Here is a 22,492-nt window from a genome sequence, read left to right as displayed (position 1 = left end):
CAGATGTGCCCTCTCCTGCCTTGGGTCGCGCTTATCCGATAGACCTCAATTTGTCCAAACAAACGTTTGCTCCTCCAGCGTTACCATAGCGATGTGACGTATTCCAACGGGGCTCTCTTAAGGCCTTCACTCACATTGCTATGCGTGCTGCTACTCGCAGACATTATCTACAAAAATACAAGTTATTTTTTGGTTGCCATGTAGACTTTATCACCGAAACCAGATTAAATCAACACACCTCTGGGCTACAATTACACCTTAAAAAACAGACTTGGATTGAGATAAAACTGAGAATAAGGCAACCGAGATAAAACGTACAAACCCGGGCAATAACACTTTTGAAAGACACTGCAAATGCCACCTGTGTTCGAGAAACAGACGGACGTCGCTGGGACTCTAAGTGAGCCGAAAGCCCCGATGGTATCGTGCCGGTCAGATGAGCCGCTTTGCTGCCTGTCCATAGAGAAATCGGCACATTGGAAGTGCAAGTACATAACGCTCGCAGCATGTGATGAGTCTCCTGGCAGCCTACGGTCCCAAACATCTCCATTGCTCAGGAAGTGCTGCTCGTTCGGTTTTCCCCACAAACAGCACAAAAAGGGTCATGAAAGAGTCACAAACTGCAAACTTCACATTCCAAAAGTGCCAATCTACTCCATCCTGTAGTTCAGCTGTGTCCTTGCTTCACCGTGAGCACGGAAGAGTCCATACCTGACTGTGGTCCTTCTCCGCAAAAGAGTACCAATGTGTCTGACGCCCGTGCCAACATGTTTACTTTCATAGACTTTTTCCATTGTCATCAGTGCTTTATATGTGCTAATACTAAGAATTAACATACGTGAACTGAGCGTGACAATGTCGTCCCGCACTTTTTACTCTGTTAGCCCCTGTACCTCACACAACAGCCCTCAGCTGCTGCACCTCATCAGAAAGCTCAAAATCTTGCATAAAGACCAGCTGCTTCCACTCATATTTTTATATTCTGCTCTGTTATTACATCCCAGCAGGGTCAGCAGAGGGTATGGAGGTTAAAGCTGCCGCCTACTTGAAGGACTGAGGTTTGAATCGCACTCCTGCTGCAGTATCCCTGGCCAAGGTACTTACCCTAAATTGATATAGTAAAATTCACCCAGCTGTACAAACGGATAACTAACTGGTAATTAGCTTAGTAGACAAACCAAACAATGTAAGTTGCTTTGGAGAAAAGTGCCAGCTAAATGATTAAACAAGCTAAGAAATAGCTGCATCTGATTTTCACGTGTTTTTCCCTCATCCGATCAGAGTTTGGACATTTAATTTTTCGATATCATTTTGGTTATTGGATGTTATTTTCAAAGATCCCTATGGGACAAATCTTTAGTGCTTCACGATTACCGGCTTGTAGGAAGAGAGAAAGAAAAAAAAACCATAGCGAAGAGGTGTTCTTCAGGACGTCCATAAGTAAAAGTGCCATTTTTATGCCCTGGATGGACTACCGTAACGCACTGCTTTCAGAATCAGAGCAGCACGATAGCAAAGTCACAGAGGGGGTGTGTGTCACGACACGGTCACAAAGCTGCAGAGAGCTGACCGCAGCCAAAACAGCTCATTCGCAGAAGTGCTGGGAAGTTTCACCTTAGGGTCACTTCTCTGGCACATGTGTTTTACCACTTAGTTTCACCGTGCACTGCGACTGCTGCGGAAGGCAGAAGCTGACACACGGGAAGTGTAAATGTGATGGGAATCACACGCTCGGAAAACAGAAATGGGGAAACGGCGGCCTGTCAGCCGACGCCTGCCCACGTCTCCTGGAGCGACCGTGCCGGATTGCCTAACACAGCGTCAAATGGTAAAGCAATCAACCATTCTTCACGCCATCTTGGAGCTGCTGGATGTATAGTAGATGCTTTGCAAGACATGCGCGCTGCAGTATGAAGCGGATCGCTCGAGTAACCGATATTTGAACGCCGACTTTAGGAAAAATCTTTCCGCCAGAAATATAAAGGATACTTAGGTACCCGTGAAAGACTACTTTAAACACGTATCGCTTCTGCAGAGCCGTAACAGCTCGCCGCTTATCGCAGCAACTAAAGGTATGTCGGAAGTTCTCCCCGCCCACTGCGCAGCCCTCAAAGAAACGCGGTATGCCCACGCTAGCTCCCCCGCTGGTGCGGAGGGTGCCTGCGGCTTCGGGGGAAATTGCTCTCGCTAGCTCGCCGACCGCGAATAAGGCAGCCCGAGCACGTTTGCAAAACTGCACCAGAACTCAGCCGCGGAGTCACCGAGCCATCCGTCATGACCCCTGCTCCCCTCGGCGGACCCCAACAAAGTGGCCCCGCGGGACGCGTTCCTGCGCCGGTCGATACCATGCAGCGCCGAGACACCAAGCCGACATCCCCTCTGGGACCTGAAGCGGCAATGGGGTTTGTGCTCCATCCTACCACATTTAATGTGGGGCGAAGGGCGCAGTGGTAGAAAAACACCCACAGCAGCAGCACGCTGCAAAACAATAACACGCAACCCAGAGCGATCCGATACAATCTCACTCTCTCTTCCGTGGAATTTTTTGGTATTTGGCAATGTCTGTCTTCACTCATTGTAAACACTGCTTTACCTCACCCTGGAGATCCTTACGTAGCTTTTCTACCGCTAGGAAAGAGAATCTGCTTTTAATTATGTTTTCATTCATGCTCATTTATTTATTTAGGTTTTTTTTGTTGTTTATTGCTAGTTTATATTCGGGGTGAGTTTAGTTGAGTGTAGAGTTTAGTTCTGTAGAAAACGGGATTATGTATTGCATTGTCTGGCTGAGTCACCATATTTCATCCACTGTGAAATATTAAAATTTAAATGATTATGTCGCTTTGGAGAAAAATTGTCTGCTTAAAGAATAAATGTCACGTAAGGCAACAATACAGCGCAACGCAACGAACAAGCTTCACAGGGCGAAGGGACCTCATCTCAGCCACCGCAAATTAAAGAGCCAAATAAAAAGGTGCGAATGTCAACATCAGGTGCGTTCAGACACGTGCGCCCTCTCTCCATACTGAAATCAAATCAAGCTATCCTTGCATGCAATAGGCAAAAACAAGATCGAATTCTATCTACAAACAGCTAAACCCAAAATGGACGAACTCTGAACAGAACATGAAAATTCAGGGGAATGTAATTTAAAGCATCATAAATATTGAAGGAGAATTAAAATAATTTATGGCACGAGCCCGTGAACGGGGCGCGTTTTCTCGGTAGCGCGCAGCAGCGAGGGTGGCTGGCTGCGGTGGAGGATGGGAACTGTGTAATTGCTTTTCCTCTCCCTGAAGCCAGCTTCCTGACTTAAATCAAAAAAGGCAATCTCTGTCAGTAATGGCTCAATTAATAATTAAACACGTGTCTTATCTCCGCCACGCGCCCTCTATTTATTTTCATCTCTCTGACAGGCAAGGCTGCACAAACAGCATTAGTATTATCAATAAGGGGAGCGTTAATAATAGGCGCTCCCTCGGAAAAACAAATCTCGGAACTCATAAGCTCCGATATGAATGTGAAGAATAATAACCGAAGGATTAATAAAGAAACCGACTTAATGCTTTTGTTTGTTCCGATTTCAAAGTCTTTACTGGGGCTCAGTACATGGCAGGCGCTGGGAAAAATAAATTGAGAGCCAGCATTCTGAGAGGATTTTGCTACTGTTTAAAATTTAAATTCAATCAGGGGAACAAATAGATTTCGGCGCGGACCTGACAGAAACGGAAGCAGGGCCCCCGTGCGTGGACGGCTGTCCGCGACATGAAGCCCATCCCTGGAAGGGTCTGAATAGAGAACCGGCACTTGATGTATTAAAATAAATTTTAAAAAATTAATATTTTTCAGGAAGAAAGGGGCAAGGGGGGGAAAAAAGACGCAGTACACACGTATGTCCTCTGACTGACATGGGAAATGTCCTGCATGTCTGACAGAAAATCGCTGTACAAGACAGCTGACTGATGGGGGGTTTCTGCTGGCACTTTACCGTGGACTGTCAGCACCGCTGTATTGGCCCTGCACACGCAACACCCCCCATTCCCCAAATGTAACAGCGGTAAAGCTGATTAGACGGTCAAAGGTCAACGTCCATTCATTATTTAACGGGTGAAAGGCCACACGCAAGGTGGCGCTCAAGTTAGTGGTGCATCACGGCAGTTGGGGCTGGGGGAGCCTGCTGCCTCACGCTCGCTTCGTCGTCCCCCCTCAGCGGCCCCCCTTTGTCCTCCCCGGACCGCTCTGGTCCTCAATGGCGGTCGCCGCTCAGGGCAGGGGAAGGACACGCACTTTTTTGTTCAGCTTGCTCTACGCACGACCAAACACTGACCTGCAGCAGATGGGCAGCTGGAAAACAAAGGGGTCCGATCCCATACTGGAGGTGGGAATGCAACACGGAGCTGGGGAGGAGCTTGAAGGAAACCTCCGTCTCTAAAGATGCAACCACTTATCATGGACAACTAGAACAATGTGGACATTTAAGAAGAAGAGGAGAGGGGGGGGGAGAAAAAAAAAAAAAAAAAAAAGTTGCATACATACACTCACCGGTCACTTTATTAGGTAAGCCCAACTGGAAGGAACTTCTTGTGCCCTGACAAAACTGAGCAACAAGGTGGTGTCAATGTTCTCCATCAATGCTGGCTTGACAGCTTTAGTTCCTACAGACTTTGGTGGCACATCCACTCTAAGATTGTGTTCTACCTACCTCATCTCAAAGAAGCTCAGGTGGCTCGAGAAGTTGGCACCGTACAGGCCATAGCGGTAAAGTAATTGCTCCGTTGTGTTTGCGGAGCCATCCTGAGACGTGCGTGACGCGGTGTATCACCCAGCTAGAAGCATCAACCTGAAAAAAGCTGGAGTGGCTATGGAGGGATGCGACTGATCAACAGAAGCGTTCGGGTACTTTGTGGTATTTAAACAACGCACACGTTGCAGGCAACCTAAAGCGTACCAATAAAATATTGCTCACACCATTACACCCTTAGTTTTACCAGCCAGCCACACCTAACAAAGTGGCCGATGTGTGTATATAGACAAATATTCAACTTGAACTCTTGTTTGGAACGGCTCACTTTTGTCAGGAAGACTTGGGGTAAATAGAATATTACCAGCAACTGGGCGATGGCTGCTTTTCCTCCTTCTCACACTCCTCCTCCTTTTGTTCCTCTGGCTTAATCCAGTATGTGTGGGCCGGTAAGTTTAATGGAAACAATTTATTAAGTCCAGCTTAAAATGCCATCTGCTGCTAAGCCTTGCAAAGCCGCTAAGCTGCTGGTTTCGCCCGGAGCGCGCTGCGCTCGTGCTTACTGTAATGCGCTGTTTAAAATGAGCAGAACGGGTCAAAATTAATCAGGATTACAAGGGCACAAATCCACTTCAAAAATGGGTTTTCTGCAATCTTCCTTTTCTATCCCAAGACGCCCCAGGTTTACCCCAGAAACGCCCCGTCACACGTGAAACATGTGGGTCACTTCTCAGACATTCAGTGCACGTTGGCTAGCGCGGTGGGTGATCAACCACACGCTCCCTGCATTTCCACGCTGTGTCGCTATGAGAAGAATCCCCCTTTCCCCACCATCCCCAGTAGCCCAATTACATTTTTGTTCCCCTTATTAAATGAAGGAAAAAAAAAAAAAAAAAAAAATTCCGAGCGCCTGCAGTGCTCGTCTTCCCTTTAACCCGAGGGAGAAGGCCGAAGAACACTCCCAGCCCTGGAGTCAGTTCTCTTGCAGCGTGAGGACTGTGGAAAATAATCGCTGTGCTGAAACCAAACCCGTTCGATTCAGGCACGCTTCACGACCCGCCTCGGCCTTCGCTGCAGCTCTCGCAGTGATACGCAACCACCAAAATCAATAGGTCTCCACAACACAGAAGCATTTGGGGAAAATAACTTTTTTCAGCACTGTTAGGTAACCGCATTGGAGCGCAGCAGCTCCTTTCTGTCCTAATCGGGCTGAACGTTGGGCCTGCGCTATCAGGTCGGACTCCGTGCGGTTTAACGAAGGCCGTCTGGGGGGGGGGGGCCCCGCAGAGAGTCGCACACGCCTCCCCGTCTTAAGGACGTCAGCCTTAGCAGCCGCAGCGCAAAGAAACCGTAGGAAACCAGGTCCTGTATGTCGAACTCACTCTTCTTCAATCCACTGGCAATTACCTGGAAACAGGCACAGTGAATATGTCAACTAATTTTAATGTTAATTACAGACACACCATGGTATGTCAACAGTATGATCAAAAAAGACTAACGGTATTAAAGAAATACGTTATTTGTTAAAAACTGAAAAACGATCACCAAATCATGTAATTAGTAAATTTTTTTAATCGATTTCATAGACAGTTTTGCATTTACTTGAGAGGGCGCATGCAAAGAACTAATTTCTAACGCCATTTCATCTCCTCTAGGCTCCTAGTTTTAAAGAATGAATTAGAATAAAGGGGCGGCACTAGCCATGAGGAGGCGGGGCTGCAGAACAGAGGGGCGGGGCTAGCCATGGGCCTTAACCTTGCCTAAATTTTCATGCGGCGTGTGCAAAACATGACTTGTATCCCATTGAGGAGCAATGGGCATTAGAGCCACAACATGATACTGTCCCCTTCAAAAGCCCCCTCCTTCTGGAACCCCTGCTCTCCCTAACCCCCACACAGCTGCTGGCTTTGCAGGCTGGGAGGAGTAATCTGAACAACGGGGGCCTCGACTGGTCCCGGAGGACTGGGAGGCCAGTCTGGCAGCAGCATTCTCAGGCGGTGCAGTCAAACGAAGGGAAGACCACCTCGAGGTACTTGAATTCCAATGAGGACAGCGGCCAAAGCACCAGCAGCGAGGTAACAAAAAAAGGCTGGTAGCCAAGGGCAAAGCCCCAGGTTAGCATTACCGATAAACAACATCAGGTATGGTAATGGATGCAAATGACAGTCAATCAGAGGCACTGTGCTTATCTGGGACTTCCTTCCCCCTAAATCCTCATCCATCCCCCTGAGCAAGGCTCTGATGGGACAGCGGTACTCCTCGTGGAAGAGAGGAGGAGTGCTAACAGGATTTCCATGATAGGATTCTCTGGGTCAGCATGATCCCTGCACAGGGCCTTTGTGCTGGGACAACTCCTGTTTACAGGGGTTTCCTGAGCCTGTTTTGTCCCAGAGGTTGCAGCACTTCCCAGCGATATGCTAAATAGCTGCACAAAACGAAGGTTATTTTCAACATCACTGAACAATTTTTTTTTTTTTTAACAAACTGTTCCAAAATGCCACAACAGAAGTTATTAACCTGCCAAAGGATTCCCAAGTATCATTCTCCACTGGCTTCCAGTAACTGCCCATTTCTCTCCCTAATCCTTAAAGAGAGTTCTATGCTCCTCCACCACTGGCTGCTTTGTGGTCCCACTGACCAGGTATCCAAAATCCATAAGTTCTCTAGTTTGGCTCCGATGCAGTGGAAAGAAGTCCCTCAGAACTGCTGAATCCCTTCTAGAGCTGAAGGGTCTCAAAACATCGTTCAACCACATTTCTGACCGATGCTCATGAAAATTTTAAGTTTGTGACCACCTGCTACTTTTATGTAACTCTTCTATTTGTATGTCGGTTCTATAGATAGCTACTGCAACGTGCGCACTATGACAATGCTGGTATCAAGTTAACGCGCTGGCCTTCAAAAATCGTAAATACTGGAAATGTATCCAAGTCCTCTTCGTTGCGGGATGAACCCCCCCCCGGAGCTGTATGTCACTTTGGACAAAAGTGTCTGCCAAATGCATTTACGTAAATGTACAACTTAACAACAACTTAACAAAACCTAAAGAAGTGACTAATCGTGATTTTGTGCCAACAGCTGGATTATTATATACTGTGTGGAACACCAGCTGCCTCTTCGGTGGAGTGGCTGCTGTTGGTGGGAAGAAGTGGAGCAGAGCCACAGCCAGGTTTAAAAGCCATGCTGCACTGCCCACCCCCAACACCGTGGGTCAACTCCAGGGAGTGGTAGTGTCGCACAGTACAAGCACTGCGGTTATTTGGGAAATGAAAGCACTTATCTCCCCCATCCGCGCTTCCACCCGCATACCCCATTGCTAACTTATCCCTTTTTCATTCACAAGTGAAGCTCCTGATCTTCCCCAGCTGCCAGACAGACGTTCTCCCTTTTTCTCGCAAACGGTCCCACTTTAAGCAAATAGCCCCTGCGTGGCATCATCTATTATTAATGTTCCTGTCTCTGGGGCCCTGAGGGAACGAATGTATGCTGTGTACTTTCAGGAGAGCGCCAAAGGGAAATGCAGACACATACTCTTCGCTGGAGCCTACACATGATGACCGGGGCTTTGATGAACCTGCCTCCCAGCAATCCCGGCTGAGTGCCGACTTGAGAAACAGAGCAAAGCGTCCCTCTCTCCCAGCATGGACATTGTGAAGTGCCTCATGGCTCAGCAAGTGGTTGGAATTTGCTTCCTAAAGAGACTGGTAACATCAGCACCCAAAAATACCCAGAAAACACCATGTGAGCCAAAAAAAAAAAAAAAAGACTCTTGCCTGGCCTGATGGCAACAGAGCACAATGTGTCAGATACTCCACATTGCACTATGTTATATACACTGAAACGGGGTAAGACCAGATTAAACAGGTAAAAGTCAGCAGGTCTGGCATGGGTGCGATTATTACATGAAGCGTGTAAAGACAAGCATGCTCGCTGACATTCCAGACCAGGAGATGGCAATGAGCAGCAAATGACCCGCAATGGATGCTCTGTGATATCGCTGCGAGGTGGAGACCGCGAGGGATGAAGGGGGGGGGGGGGGGGGGAGAGAGAGAGAAAGTGCCTTACCTTTCCTAGCTGCTGGCGAGAAGAGCTTCTCTGATCCCACATCAGAAGCCTGCACACAAAGGAAAGGAGAAACATGAATGTGGTGGAAAGAAAGGGGATCAGAAACATGAGGAAGTAATCAGGCAATTAATGAGCAGAGTAAAAACACTCTGATTCCCTCTTGTTGGTTCACGTCATATCGTTTTTTTATGCACCATCCTTTGGAATTGAAGTTACTTCTTATCTGAGTATGTTTCAGGCTACTTACCCATGTATCCACCTACCTACCTACCTAGTTCTGTAAAGCACCATGAAAGAAAACAGTGACCCGGATGAGGATCAGAACCCAATCGGTCTTTGGGCACATTTGGTGAGGGCAGTGGGCAGAACATGAACCGGGCTTCCTACTTTCCCAAAGGCGTCTGTTGTGGATGTTGTACAGGAATGGAATCCCTTATACATCTGCCTTGGAGCGAAAGTGCCTTGTTATGTACCACTCAGCCCCAGGGTACTCAGATTCACACAGCGACTCCGTAAACGCTAACATTTTGCCAGAGTCAGCCCCTCTCCCGTAGCCCTCCGACACCCAGCCGCACCGCGTCCGCCCCACACCTCTGAGAGCTCAAGTGGTCCCGCCGAAGGCAACATTAGGGGGCGCTGTTGTGCCATCCGAAAGCGCGCTCTGCGGCCTGGCAGCTGCCTCTGCAAACAGAGACGTCAACCAGGAGAGGAGAAGGACACTAATGGCGGGAGCTGCGTGGGATCACGCTCCTGCGCTCCGTTCGAACCCTCGGCAGAGCGCGCACACCACCCACAGCACGGCACTCTCCGTCCGCCGATCGGGAACGTCGATGGGGGAGGGGGGACTTCATTCGGGTGCTGAGACAGCCAAAACGGATCCTTCGCCGAAACGATTACGGCGAAACCAATTTTGTGTAATTAAAATGTCAGCAGAGAACGCGCCAGTGTTAGCACATCTCAACGGGCTTTTGATATATATAAATAGAAAACTTGGCACTCGCAGAGGGGGTTTGTAAATCATGCATCTTTAAACACCGGGCCGACTCTCAGTGGTTTCAAAAACAAGCAAGCATTCAGAGGCACGTAGTAGATACATAACTCATTAAAGCTCCTGATTACACCCCGAGCAATAAACTGTGCCCAATGCGGGAGTCTTAAATAAAAGCGCTTTCGACACAACACCCCTCCCCCCATCACAAACACTCTATAGTTTGCACTGACCGTGCAGTTGCTTAGGATCGCAACTCCTTCGGTGCCTCAAGCTAAACACGAAAACTCATTACACGACCATAAATCACACATTGTGTAACGGCAGACATGGCGAGCGCGACGATCCGGGGGGCGGAACCGACACGAGAACCGTCATCAAATTAAAGTCGGTTACACGGACGCAAACCCACCGCATGCAAGCGGGTTTCATCGAAAATCGTGGCGCACGGAAGAAGCGGTTAAAGAAGCCTCCTCCTACTTGAAGGGCCCAGGTTCAAGTCCCCTCCCGCTGCGGTAGCCTTGTGCAAGTTATTCACCCTGAAGTGGCAGTAAAAACATCTGTACAAATATATAAATCACTGCAAGTCACTTTGGAGGAAAGCGCCAGCCAAAGGAACACGCACTAAATCGAGCAGAACGGCTTGAACCAAAATGTGACACAGGAACACGGGACACATCAAGGACTCCTGTAAGCAAAGACTCAATAAGGACAAGGAGCTGACTGATCCCGCAGCACAGACCTACACGTTCCATTCGGGTGGGAACCACCCCATCCGTCCACCACTTTTCTTTATTTATTTCTGGGCTCTGGCACGCCATCTAAAAAGAAAACACCATAAGCTTACAAAAATACACACCTACTGGTAAGGCATGAAGGGCCTATTTTAAACACAGCCATGGAGCCATAAATCAATTGCAGACAGCCTGCTGTTTTGCAGGAAGTCACTATACTTAAGCATAAAAAGATAACATTGACAGGGCACATCTTTCTTATCGCTCAGCGGCTGTCTGTATACACAAAGTGCAAATTCTGCGCTCGCCCCACGCCCGCCTCTTCTCCGTATCTGGGGCCTGCGGTTTATTGTACAGGCAGCAAAGCCGGGCGCGTGTTGCGGCGGTCAGCTCCGGCAGTTCCGGGCGGCTATGAATACAGACGTTTCATACATCGCGAGGAAACCAAAGCGTACGCGGACGGGTGCACGCAGCCAGAACGGAATAATTCACAGGAAGGGGACACATTTAGCCTTTATTTATTTATTTTGACACTCCTTCAAAGCGACCAACAATATCAAGCTACTTGCAATGACTTGCCTATTTTTACACCTTGTTTCATTTTGACTGGTGCCATTCGGGAAAATACCCCGATCATGTGCGATTTGAACCTGTGCCAGTTCTAACCACCACGCCACCTGTTGCCCAAAGTTGAGAGACACCACAGCAATCCCCCTGGCCTCTTTGGAAGTTAGCGCTGGCTATCCTACCCCCTCCACACTTCTTGCTTTTTCACCTCTCCCCTCTTCTGGGGAGCAACGAACCTTCACTGGGGTCTTCTCTCTTCCACAGTGCGCCACCTTCACGTATGATCCAAGGCCCGAGGCTCGTGCCGCTAACCGTGGGTCGAACCTGCGTCCCGAATGATACGCGATGGCAAAACGAAGCAGACGCGGCCTCGATCGCAAGCATACCACGGATCGTAAGCGCAATGCCAGTTATTAAACTGGAATGCAGCCGGTTGCACCCGGGCTGTAAATAAGCAGCGACTCGACGCGAGGCTTCCTGGGTTCAGGCACCGCTAGCTTGTCACTCGCCGCTTACAAGCGAGGGTGACCCAACGTTGCTCTTCCTCAGCCTACAGGATTTCATATTCCCGAAACACAGCGCACTCATAAAGGGCTTCTGGTGTGAACATAAATATTTAACTCCACATTAATTTGTAAACTTTGCTCCGCGTACCACGTTACCTTCCAGGCACTGTGTACGCAAGACGACCTTCTTTCATAGACCTGTCCACTTACGCAGCAGGCTGACGTCTGGGCTATGGCATCAGTGTGTTTATACATTGCTAAATGGGTTTAACTTGTGTAAATTGCAGCTGCCCTGACTTGTGATGTCGCGGACTTGGAATGTATACAGAAAGGCCGCATCTACGACTGGGATCTTACACGATGGAGGATGACAGAAGTGTGCGTTACAACCTTCTCCGGGCAGCAGGGAGATGGCGGAAATTCACGTGGTTTTTCACTATTTGAACCTGAACAGCTGCGGCGCGACAAATAGAATTTCTTTGGGTTCAACAAATTGAAAAGTGCAAGGTAACTGCCTAGAGAAAAGGCTACAGGAAATCGCTGGAACGGCACAATCACATGGCTGTCCGTGGTGTGGGGATCAGCGCCGGATGGATGCAAGATCTTCTGTATAATAGTCAGACTAGACCGAAAACAGTCGCCGGCAGTTTCTACAACCGCGTACTAGTGAGGAGCAGGTGGCGCAGCGGTTAGAGCCGTCACCTTGCGCTCCACGGACCCAGGTTCGATTCTCGCCCCTTGCCGTTTGTATGAAAGCCAGGCAATGCCGCATAATGGGAAAGCGGCGCTACTGAAGACGTGCAACAATGTGTTTCTGGTGCTTTCCGTCCTTCTTTGGACCGGTCCGCTTTTATTTGGTAGGCTGATCTGCTGCTGAGCTCTCCAGCTGAGACAGGTGTCAGAGGTCAGGTACAACAAATTCTTCACACCCGTCTTGTAAAGGCGCTGTGGCCGGCATAAAGACACTAAGAAGAAAAGACAGAAAGAAGGGGAGGAAAGGGGCCAAGGGTCACACTTTCTAAAGGAAGCAGGGCGAGAGCCTGACCTTTGAGGACGTCTGCTATTTGAGCCCGGGGCTTCAGGGGTCTCCACGCGGCCCTCGGGGGGCCGTCGGTGGGCCCCAGCCTTCCTTCCCCATTCCATTCATTAGCCACGCTTTATGACTCAGTTTCCTCTGAGCCGCACAAGGGCTCCCTGAGGAAAGGTAGGTGGGGGCGGTGGGGAGCGGAGCGGAGCAGTGAGGTCGCCGGCCCTGCATGAGGCCCCGCCCACAGCAGACGAGGAGGCGGAGCCTACCCCGGGAAATGAATACTGGGCAATCTGTGAACGCTCATACTCGTCTTCCTAGTTTGACCCCGAGTTGCGAATGACAAATTACGCAGCTCTTTGTCTCCAAACAATTCAGCCTCCTGGTGTATTACTGCTTTTTCCCCACTGGCGACTTACCGATTTTATACAACGCACCAACCGAGACACGCGAAGCACACAGGAGCGCAAAGCGGGAGCGTTTTCGGATGCCTGCCGTACAGCAGACGGCACGTGTTTGCAGTGGAAGCGAAGATAAAACTGCAAGACAGATTTTAAATAATCTAAGAAGCATAAGATATTCCTAGAAAAGCCTAATTTTCCCCTTAATTTGCGACAATGAGACCAACGCGCCGCTCCGCCTGCTGAACAGCCAAGGACTAATCACCAAAATGACCTTGTGCCGTGAATTTATGAAACGCATTGATCAGTTCAGGACGTAATTTCACAAAGACATGAAGGTCAGCAATTATCCTCTTCCAATTAACCTCATTTTGTAAATACTGCTGAGAGACAAATTTCTTGGTCGTTTGTATCAGGCAGCCTGGGATGGATATTACCTCAGATCCGAGTCTCAGGGTGTCTCCTTCGCACTCTTCTGAACTGGGAATACACTTCCTGCCCGGGGGGTAGGGGGTGGTGGGTTGGACATGGATGCGCGAGCGCCTTTGTCGATGACTTCTCCAGATGCATTGAACAATTACTGCAGGGCGATCAAAGTATTTTAACCAGTGAACATTGCCCAAGAATGAGAGAAAAAAATATTTTCAGCAAAAATAAAATTTTCCCATACACTGGATTATAGGGATAAACCACTGGATACGGAGGAAGGGCTCGTTAAAGACGATATTGCGTCAATCTACGGCTTTTAAAATAGTTCAGCGCTTGCAGTTATCCAAAGCAACTTAAAAAGCTTAAGAATTTTAACACTTTTCCCCATTTACACAGCTGGATATATTTACCAAACTGATTCAGATTAAGTGCCTTGCTTAAGCACTTGGTTGTAGCACAAGAGCGTTTGAGCGGGATCTTTAACCGCTGTGCCACCTGCTGCCTTTTGAGCCTCTCTCAAACACATACACCATCCGCAAACGATGACTGGCATCTGCTACCGGGAGAGATAACGGGGGAAAATGTTCCCGTTTCAAGACATTTCTTCATTGGCCTTTTGAGCCGTTTATTTTCGGAGTAGTTAATCGGGATTTTCTACGCAAGTACATCGAATCGCCACCGTTCACGGCACCGTGGTATTTACAGCAGCCATTACAGCGTGAAGAACGCATCCAATTGAAAGGTGTCGTTTGGATCGAGTGCCGCTCCGGCCACGTCCCCTTGTGGCATGATGCTGTTAGCCGGTGCTGAGCGGTGCCATTTGTCAGGGCGAGCTGCCTGTCTGAGGTGGGGGAGGAAGGGGGGGTAGGCTGGCACAGACCCCCGCGCTCTCAATTACCCTGGCAGCCCACTCCACCGGCCCTGCACTTGTGTTAATTTGTGGCCGGGGACGGCATTTCATCACTGTCACCCCCTCCCCCCCACCTCCCGCTCAAACATTGTCCACCATCCCACACCCCCTCCCCCCCAGCCGCCATCTATTACCAGCTGGGACCTTGTCCAAAGCCACAAAGCCATATTTTCTCTGCCATTTATGTAACAATCATGTCAGAGTGGCCAGTGCCTTTGATAAACGTCTCCGTCAGCAGCAACTCCACCTCCTCAGAGGTTCCCAACTCACCGCAGGCCATCTTGAGATGTGGCTCTTTAAAACACGAGACCGTCTCCGAGATGGCAGGAGCGTCCACCGGCTCCACCCGGTCCTGCTGGGCTCCTCATACACCACCACTGACAATGCTTAATGACTTCATGGGTAAACATCTATCAAGAGAAGACTGCTCTCACCTAGAGGGCAGCGGCACCATCACAGATCCCCCCCGTAAAGGCGGCGCAGCAATAAAGGAGCGGTGCCGCAACGTTGGGTGCCCGGGGGCTGAGGGGGAAACCGGACCAAGTACCACGCCATTACCCGCCATAAATCACTCAGCGCTCGGTTTCACCTACGGCATCATTAAAGTGATAATGAATCCCACAGAGTGACCCTGCACTCAAAAGCCTGCCCACGCATATGCAGAACGGCTGGAGGGAACCATCTCCTTTCCCAGTCATCTCTGTTGGGGGGGGGGGGCTTCCTGTCTCTCCTTCCTTGGCAACAGAGCTCGCTGTGGTTCGAGTGCCGCTCATCAAGTGGAAAATGCTACCCCAGCTTCCAGTGGCAGGTTAAATGGCACCCTACCCGCCACCGTTCGCGGCCTCCCTCTCCCGCTCCGCCGATGAGCAGCTGGCGGCCCTTATCATGGCTGCCTGTCACTTCAATATACAAATTAGCAGCCTATCGGGGAGACCAGGGCCCCCCCTTGACGGGAGGAGGGCAGGGGTGCACGACACATTAAGGACGCCCAGAAACGACGGGGCGAGTCACAAATCAGCGCTGTGGCAGCCCCCTCGGGGTCTAGCAAGGAGGCTGGCAATGATGAGATAAAGAGAGACGAGGGAGGCCGGCACGAAATCTTTGGCCCAGTGAGCAACCCAGACCGACTACACCACCTGGGGGGCGAGGGTAGGGCCTGTCAAATGAAATCCCCCCCTGGGGAAGACACAGAAAATAAACAAACAAACATATGGTGGGGGGGGGCAGACTGGAAATTACATGGTCTGACGCATTTACATCAGCAAGATTATCAGCGTACAGGAGTGGAAAGATGTGAGCTCAGTGCCCAACCCCCACACACAGCAGCGGTAGAGGAGGAGGAGGAGTAGCGGGGCGGCGGAGGGTGTACAGACAACGAAGAGCGAGGTGCCCATTAATTCCAGCCCCCAGGGCCCCTCATTGGATGCTTCTGACAAGGACACCACCCACACCCCCAACTCCCCTCCTCAGCCCTCACCCCTGCACCATCTTCTTCCAGTCTCAGAACAAGGGCGTGGTTCATAAGAACATTTCACATTTACCCATGTAGCTCACGCTTTCCTCCAAAGAGTCTTACAATGCTGAGCTACTTACAACGAAGCCACTTATAGAGCAGGTAACTTTAGTGTATCGATTCAGGGTAAGTACCTTGACCCAAGGTATTATAGCAGGAGGTGGGATTCAACGAGCCCTTTGGTAGAAGGCAGCATCTAACGGCTTCACCACCTGCTCCCATTTCAGGGTTTGTCGGTGCATCTGGATTCAGGTTTCATTACATCAGCGTTAAAATTTTCTACACCTACATTCTTTTTCAGACACTTGTGCATCGCCACGTCTCAATGTATTCGTGCTGGAAAGCGCACCAGGGCACCGAGTGGCACAGGGATGAAGGATATAGACGCGTAAACTCGAGTTCTGTGGGGACCCTGCTGTCGTACCCTTGAACTGAGGATCTGTTCCACTAAAACACCACACAGCCGGAGGTTGCATAGTGGTCAAAATGCTGCCTTCGTACTTGAAGGTCGCAGTTGATCAAGGCACTTACCCTTAATTGCTCCTAAAAATTACCCATGTGCATGAAAGGGTAAATCGCGCTAAGAACTGTCCCTTAATATAATACCGGCTTCTTGCGGACTTCTATTGTAAACCAGAGGTTCTAGTTCTGATAACTAACCTGAGAAAGAATGGAGAAGAGATCCAGCTTGTTAAGTGTGCCAAGACATCTCATTTGAGGCGAGCGTTCAAACAGCAGATAGATTTTATTCTTTATAAATGCACTACTTTTACATCCAGTGGGTGCTTGGTGCTCTCTACATCACTTAACACTTCTACTGTGCAAGCACTCCAGCCCAAGAGCAGAACTTCCACCAAACCCACACTTCCTTCACACCCTGGAGCGAGGAACCAAACGCCCCCAGACGGCAGCTCTCGGGTTGTGTGAGGAATTTAAAGAAAATGTACCCAGGCTCCCCAAAAGGGCTCGCACCTGTGTGGGCAGGGCCTCCTGCTATCGTCTCATCCGGCCTCTTCGCTGGAGGCCACGTCCCCGTGCAAACACCAACAAGTGCTCCGACGGGACGCCTCTAGCTGCAGTGCCTCTCCCAGGCGACGCCTACGAAAGCCTTTTGAGGGCTCGCAGGTCCCAGCGGTACCCCGTTCAGCTGGCCAGCCCTCTCCGCGTTTCCTCCGCAGCCGTGTGCCTCCAACACGAGTAACCAACCCAGGTCCCTCGGGCTGAACACCAAATCGCATTTCCTTCACAGCTATTACTCACTCCGTGGGAGTTCTGGCTGTTGGGGCCCTAAAAATGAACTCTGCTAATTTCTAACTAAAACAACGAAAAGACGAGAAGGCACAAAGAAAGGCGTCCGCAAAAAGTTTCCGCCGAGTCCCAACCCGGCATACTCCGCCAACGCTTCACATCCCCAGCCGGAGAACGGGCACAACGAGAGGAGCCCTTTCTGGTACGCTCCGTCACACAAAGACTCCGCTAACGAGAAGGAAGATGCACGGCAAGGAAGACATTCCCACCTGGCCGCACCCCGTTTCGTCACATTAATTATTCCCAACAGCCTCATCGCAGAAACCAAACAACCTTGCGGGACGAAGGGGCAGCGCAGCGGAGATCCCTGTGCTCAGCCTCGGCTCCCGGGAGGTAAACCTGATCTTGCGCCGCGGCCATTAGAAGTGACACCGGAGCCTTCTGATCACATATCGACCCTTGACATTAAAATAGACAGGCTTAACATAGCTGCCCAGCGGGCCAGGAGCTGATAGTTTAAATGGCAGGAGTATGACGTACCCCCCTCCCACGCAAATAGGAATGAGGTGTATAAAGGACACCCAAGCGCTGCAATGAGATGCAACACACTACGTGCCACGCAAAGCCCAGCAAGGCTGCTGAAAAGGCTTCTCCAACTCTGCTGCCCATATGTACACAGAGGGAACTGAAGGCAGGAGGAAGGTGCAGCGCGCTTTGCCGTTTGCTGGGAAGCCCAAAAGTGATTCACCGCGCACCGGAGGACGGATAACACCACAAGTGGAGCCTAGTAATAGGGGGGGACCTGCAGCGGTGCCGCAGCTTGGTGCCCATTTCACATTGGGTATTTAGCGCACTGGGGGTATTACTCATGTCTTCATTCCACACGAGCTGCACACAAAGAAAAAAGAAGGGAATGTGCGTGACAGCATGATGGAGAGGAGGAGCGCAAGTGTTGATGTAGCCGCTCGTGAGAGGAACGCAGGCCTGGCAAAGCACTGCATAACGCGGCTTAGTTTGCCCCATCTGTCTCCCACACACAGCCTATTGTTGGGTTTATTTTTATAAGGGGGTTTGGACATGTGACTGGAGACGAACGGAAAGCAGGTGCGGCATGTGACTGGGTGCAAGGCTCGAACCGCAATTTTTGGACGGTCAACCGGGCTCGAGGAAGGCAGGCACTGGCCGGATTTGCGGCCCGACACATACAGTACCGCGATCCCAACTCACGGCCTCCAGGAGCCGGTTCTGTCCTCTGCCCGGTCATAATCCCACTTGAAATCAAATGTCTTAAAACAAAGCCAAAGACACAATGGAACTAAGTCATGACAAAACACCCACCACAGAAGTGGTCACAGCATGACCCCTATGATAGTGGGTTAAAGAAAGGCATTTGACATGGTGTGCAATTTGCAGACATGATTGAACAAAAAAAAGATTTGGTGGCACGATGGCACAGTGTGTAGCGCTGCCACCTCACAGCGCTTGCGTGGTGCGGAGAGGACATTGGTTCTATCCCCCCTCAGTCTGTGTGGGCACAGTATGTTCTTCCTGTGTTTGCGTGGGTTTCCTCTGGGTGCTCTGGTTTCCTCTCACAGTCCAAAGACATGATGTTGAGGTTCACCCATAGTGTGTGAGTGATACACAGAGAGAGTGTGTTCCACTGATGTACGGATGAGTGACCCAGTGCAAGTAGTGTATCTAGCAGTGTAAGTCACCGTGGTGAATAAGGTGTGTGGGCTGGAAACACTAGAGTTCACTGGAAGTCGCTTTGGAGAAAAGTATCTGCTAAATGAAAAAAAAAAAACAGAGTGCAGAATTTAAATTGTTACAGCCACGTCCTGTGATGAAACGGACCATTTGAACCAGATTCAATCCCAGGTGTAAGTCAAGAACAAGGATTACGTTGAGAAGACCTCTATTAAGCAGACTTGGTGTAGTGGAATAACCATTTATTGAAGACAGTCTATAAGGAGGTTTTGCGCGCAGCACATGCACTTTACATTTTCGTCACCTGTTTAATCCGTCACACAAACGAACAAATTAAAATGAAGCACAAGATCTTGAAACTACAAAAATAAACTAACCAAGAAATGGTCTTAACCCACCGTTTGTTTCCACCGTTTCCTTCCTTATTTTTGCCAAGCACAATAATTAAGAGCATGGTTTCTTCGCGACCTCCTCCGACCCCGTTGCCAGCAAACGAGCCAATTATTTTTTCCCAAGGACAACACCTGTAGGAAGGAGCAAAAGAATGCGTCTAGCAGACTTCTAAATGAGACACACCTGGCACGACGTTGCTGGGAGCGGTTTTACGACAGAGCCGGCAACAGGGGGGGCCTCAGCTGTCTGCAGCCCGTCCTCATGTTAAACAAAACCGTGCTCCGTATTAAAATATAATGAAGCAAATTAGTGCAACTATGTCTTACATGGCACACTTTCAATTATTCATGGGGGGGGAGAAGGGGGGGAGAAAAAAAAAAAAAAAAAAAGGAAGCAGGCAAGAGTCCCCCAGAGCATGAATCCCATTTTTGAGCGGGTGAATATTTTTAGATAGCTGCTGAAAGCCGGCGCGTCCTCTAGATACGCGGCGTGCGATCACGGCCGGCAGCTAGAGAGGAAACGTTCGAACGCCTGAGGTCAACTGCAACACGTGTTCCCCAATTACCCAGCAGCTCCTTATCAGGTCAGCGCTAAGAGGCGGCTTAAAAGGAAAAGTGAAGTTTGTTAACGGCAACTCAACTGATCGCACTTTGTTATGACGCTTTTACATTAATGGTGAATACCGTTAACATGGCAACGAAACACTGACGTCAACACCGCACGCTACGCCATAATGCACTGCATCATACGCTTCTACCAGGTAATATAAATTCCCTGCCAAAACACAAATCAAGGAACATTTAACCTATTAACCTTGCTATAAAAACAGCATAATGAACGGAGCAGCTGCAATGTTAAATATGTGACATATTTTGACAGATCTAAATAGCGGATTGGTATGCAGCAGAGGATCTCGAACCCCTTTAATCTGAGCTGAAGGTCGGTTTTAATTCAGCGCACAGCAACTTGGTACACACGAGATCAGCCTGTTAACTCTTCAAGTGCCGTTCCTCAACAGCAACCCCGTGCATCCCATCAATGGGACTGGTACCACGGGGTACCCTATTGATGCCATTCGTATTGGGAAACATGGGGTTAAAGCATTAATTGCTCTGCAGCTGCTCTGCCCTAAATGAAGCCTCTTCCTCTGAAGCCAGGTAGCCTATAAAGCGCTCAGCTGCCTCAAGAAACACCAAAATGATCTCTTTTTGAAGCCCTATTCAGCCTACTCAGAGACTATAAAAATGTAGACATCTCCTTCCCCTGATTAGTCTCTTCTTTTCCAAATTGCCTCTTGCCTTGAAAGACCTTGAGAGACATAATCCACAGCCTATTAACAGACATGGAGCTCTTGATTAAACCAGCTCTGCGGGGCAGGAAATTAGCTCACCGACGGCTTTCTCCGGCTGTGGTTCAATGGTCCGATACATTCTGTCGGGTTGGCGCTGTGGTCTGCTCCAAGGGTTACCTCCTCCATAAGGAGAAGTTCTTGGATTGTCATTACTGGTTGACATCACTCAAGCATTTTTTGCTCGACTTTCTTTTTTTGACAGGGTTACAATCCAATATAAGAATCAAAGGTGAACAGTCTCACGGGTGGATCCGAGGGCATGGCACAGGACAGTCGGGCGTCTCCCGAACCGTGACCTGTAAGATGGCATCTACCAGTAAGGAGTTTGTCTGCCACGCACCCCCCGACCTTGTCAATACATTACAGAAGCAAGATTTACAGGAGGCTGCAGGCCTTTCAGAGCTTTAGTGGTTACAGCTGCCACCTCGCAACTCGCACAAGGGCTCAGGAAGGATTCAGATCAAATCCCACGGTCTTGCCACCGTAGCCATTAGCAAGATCCTGAGTCAAAATAGTAAAAATTATCCAGCTGTATAAATAGGTAAGTATTTTTAAGTAGCTTAATATAAATCACTTTTGAGAGAAGCCTAAGTTAAATTAATGCAAATGCTGAGTCCTTGGCCAGGCGAATGTAGCATTGAAGATGCGTGTGCTTTCTTCCAGCCTCCACATGACAGCAAGCTAGCTACGCTCTGCTGCACCCCCTGCCAGCATGGTGTGCCTGCACCCCACCTACATCCAAGCTGTGACTGGTAGAAGGCTGGTAGGGGTAGCGGCAGGAAGCACGGGGGCACTTACAGGGATAGGGAGCGAAGGGGGTACATTTTTCGGTACAGCACGCTCCCTCTACGAATCAATACCTCCATACGCAATTAGACAGGCAGAACAGATGTGCTCAGGCTGTGGTGATCTCCTGGGTGCTCCCTGCCCCGCCCCCTCCGGCAGCGCGAGTGGAGGGCAAGCCCAATCGGCACCCCCCACCCCCGGCTCCCTTTCATACGTTCTACGGGGGGTTCCTCCAAGGACTCGCTCTTCCGCTGCAATTACTTCCAAGCCATTCCACCCTCGAGCGGCTACCGGACCGCAAGACGTTCAACCAGGTCCCCCAGCTGTGCAAACACACCTCACCCAAAAGCGAGGCCTGCAATACAATTTCCCAGACATGAAGAGAGATGTGACATTAAAGAAAGGAAGGGGGGGAATGAGGGGTGGGGAGAGGAAGTCTCGTCTGATCGACAGCGGACAGCAGTAAGCACTACTGACAACTCCCGTTTGCAAACGCGGTGCTGCAGATAATGAAAGGGCACGGGCAGCCTTGCCGGCCATGACCGAGCGCGCTGCCGGCGGGGGGCGGCTGTTTGATCCCGGCCGGGAGCGGGGAGCGAGTCTCTCCCAATTATACTCCCCATCTCTCAGGAGCCATTCGCCCCCTGCGGCACTGAGCAGCCCAACCTTTTTCATTAGAGCAACAGATAAACACATGATAAGGCCACCGGGGCAGGCCTGGCGACTCTCACCCCGGCACAAAACCGTGACCGCAGTCAACCAGGCTTCCCTTCAAGGTACTGAAGATTGCCCTTTCTCGCATTGCTGCTCCACCTTGATGGCATGCTAGGTCATTGTGGATGGCTGGCAGAGGGGCTAATGGGAAACGTCATGTCAAATTCAGGAGCCTTGGGTGAAACGTAACAAGTTTGAGGCACTCCTGGAGCCAGGACGCGGCGCCCCTCACGGCCTGGTGGGGCGCCACGGACGACACGACACTTGGTAGCCGTGACCATCGAGGAAACTGTTCAGCCCTGGGGGACAGTGTGTCGAAAAGTCACGTGTCACATACAAGGCATGGAGACCCTTATCCCTGCAATGGAGCCACTTGTTTAATTCCACTAAAAACACAGATCCAAGTTCAGAA

At 49.9% G+C, this 22,492-nt stretch overlaps 1 protein-coding gene across 7 annotated transcripts in view; it reads right to left on the bottom strand.

The window, feature by feature from the left end:
• Window positions 1-22,492, bottom strand: part of fbrsl1 (fibrosin-like 1) — a 288,927-nt gene that overhangs the window by 28,413 nt on the left and 238,022 nt on the right. For all 7 annotated transcript variants that reach the window (XM_029256595.1, XM_029256593.1, XM_029256594.1 and 4 more), the window contains exon 6: window positions 8,807-8,855. In XM_029256595.1, the coding sequence (XP_029112428.1) occupies window positions 8,807-8,855 (49 nt within the window). The remainder of the gene's footprint in view (window positions 1-8,806; window positions 8,856-22,492) is intronic.

Source organism: Scleropages formosus, chromosome 12 (assembly GCF_900964775.1).
Source record: "Scleropages formosus chromosome 12, fSclFor1.1, whole genome shotgun sequence".
Classification (NCBI taxonomy): domain Eukaryota; kingdom Metazoa; phylum Chordata; class Actinopteri; order Osteoglossiformes; family Osteoglossidae; genus Scleropages; species Scleropages formosus.
The sequence above is the reverse complement of the archived record's forward strand: the minus strand, read 5'-3'. Positions and strand labels throughout refer to the sequence as shown.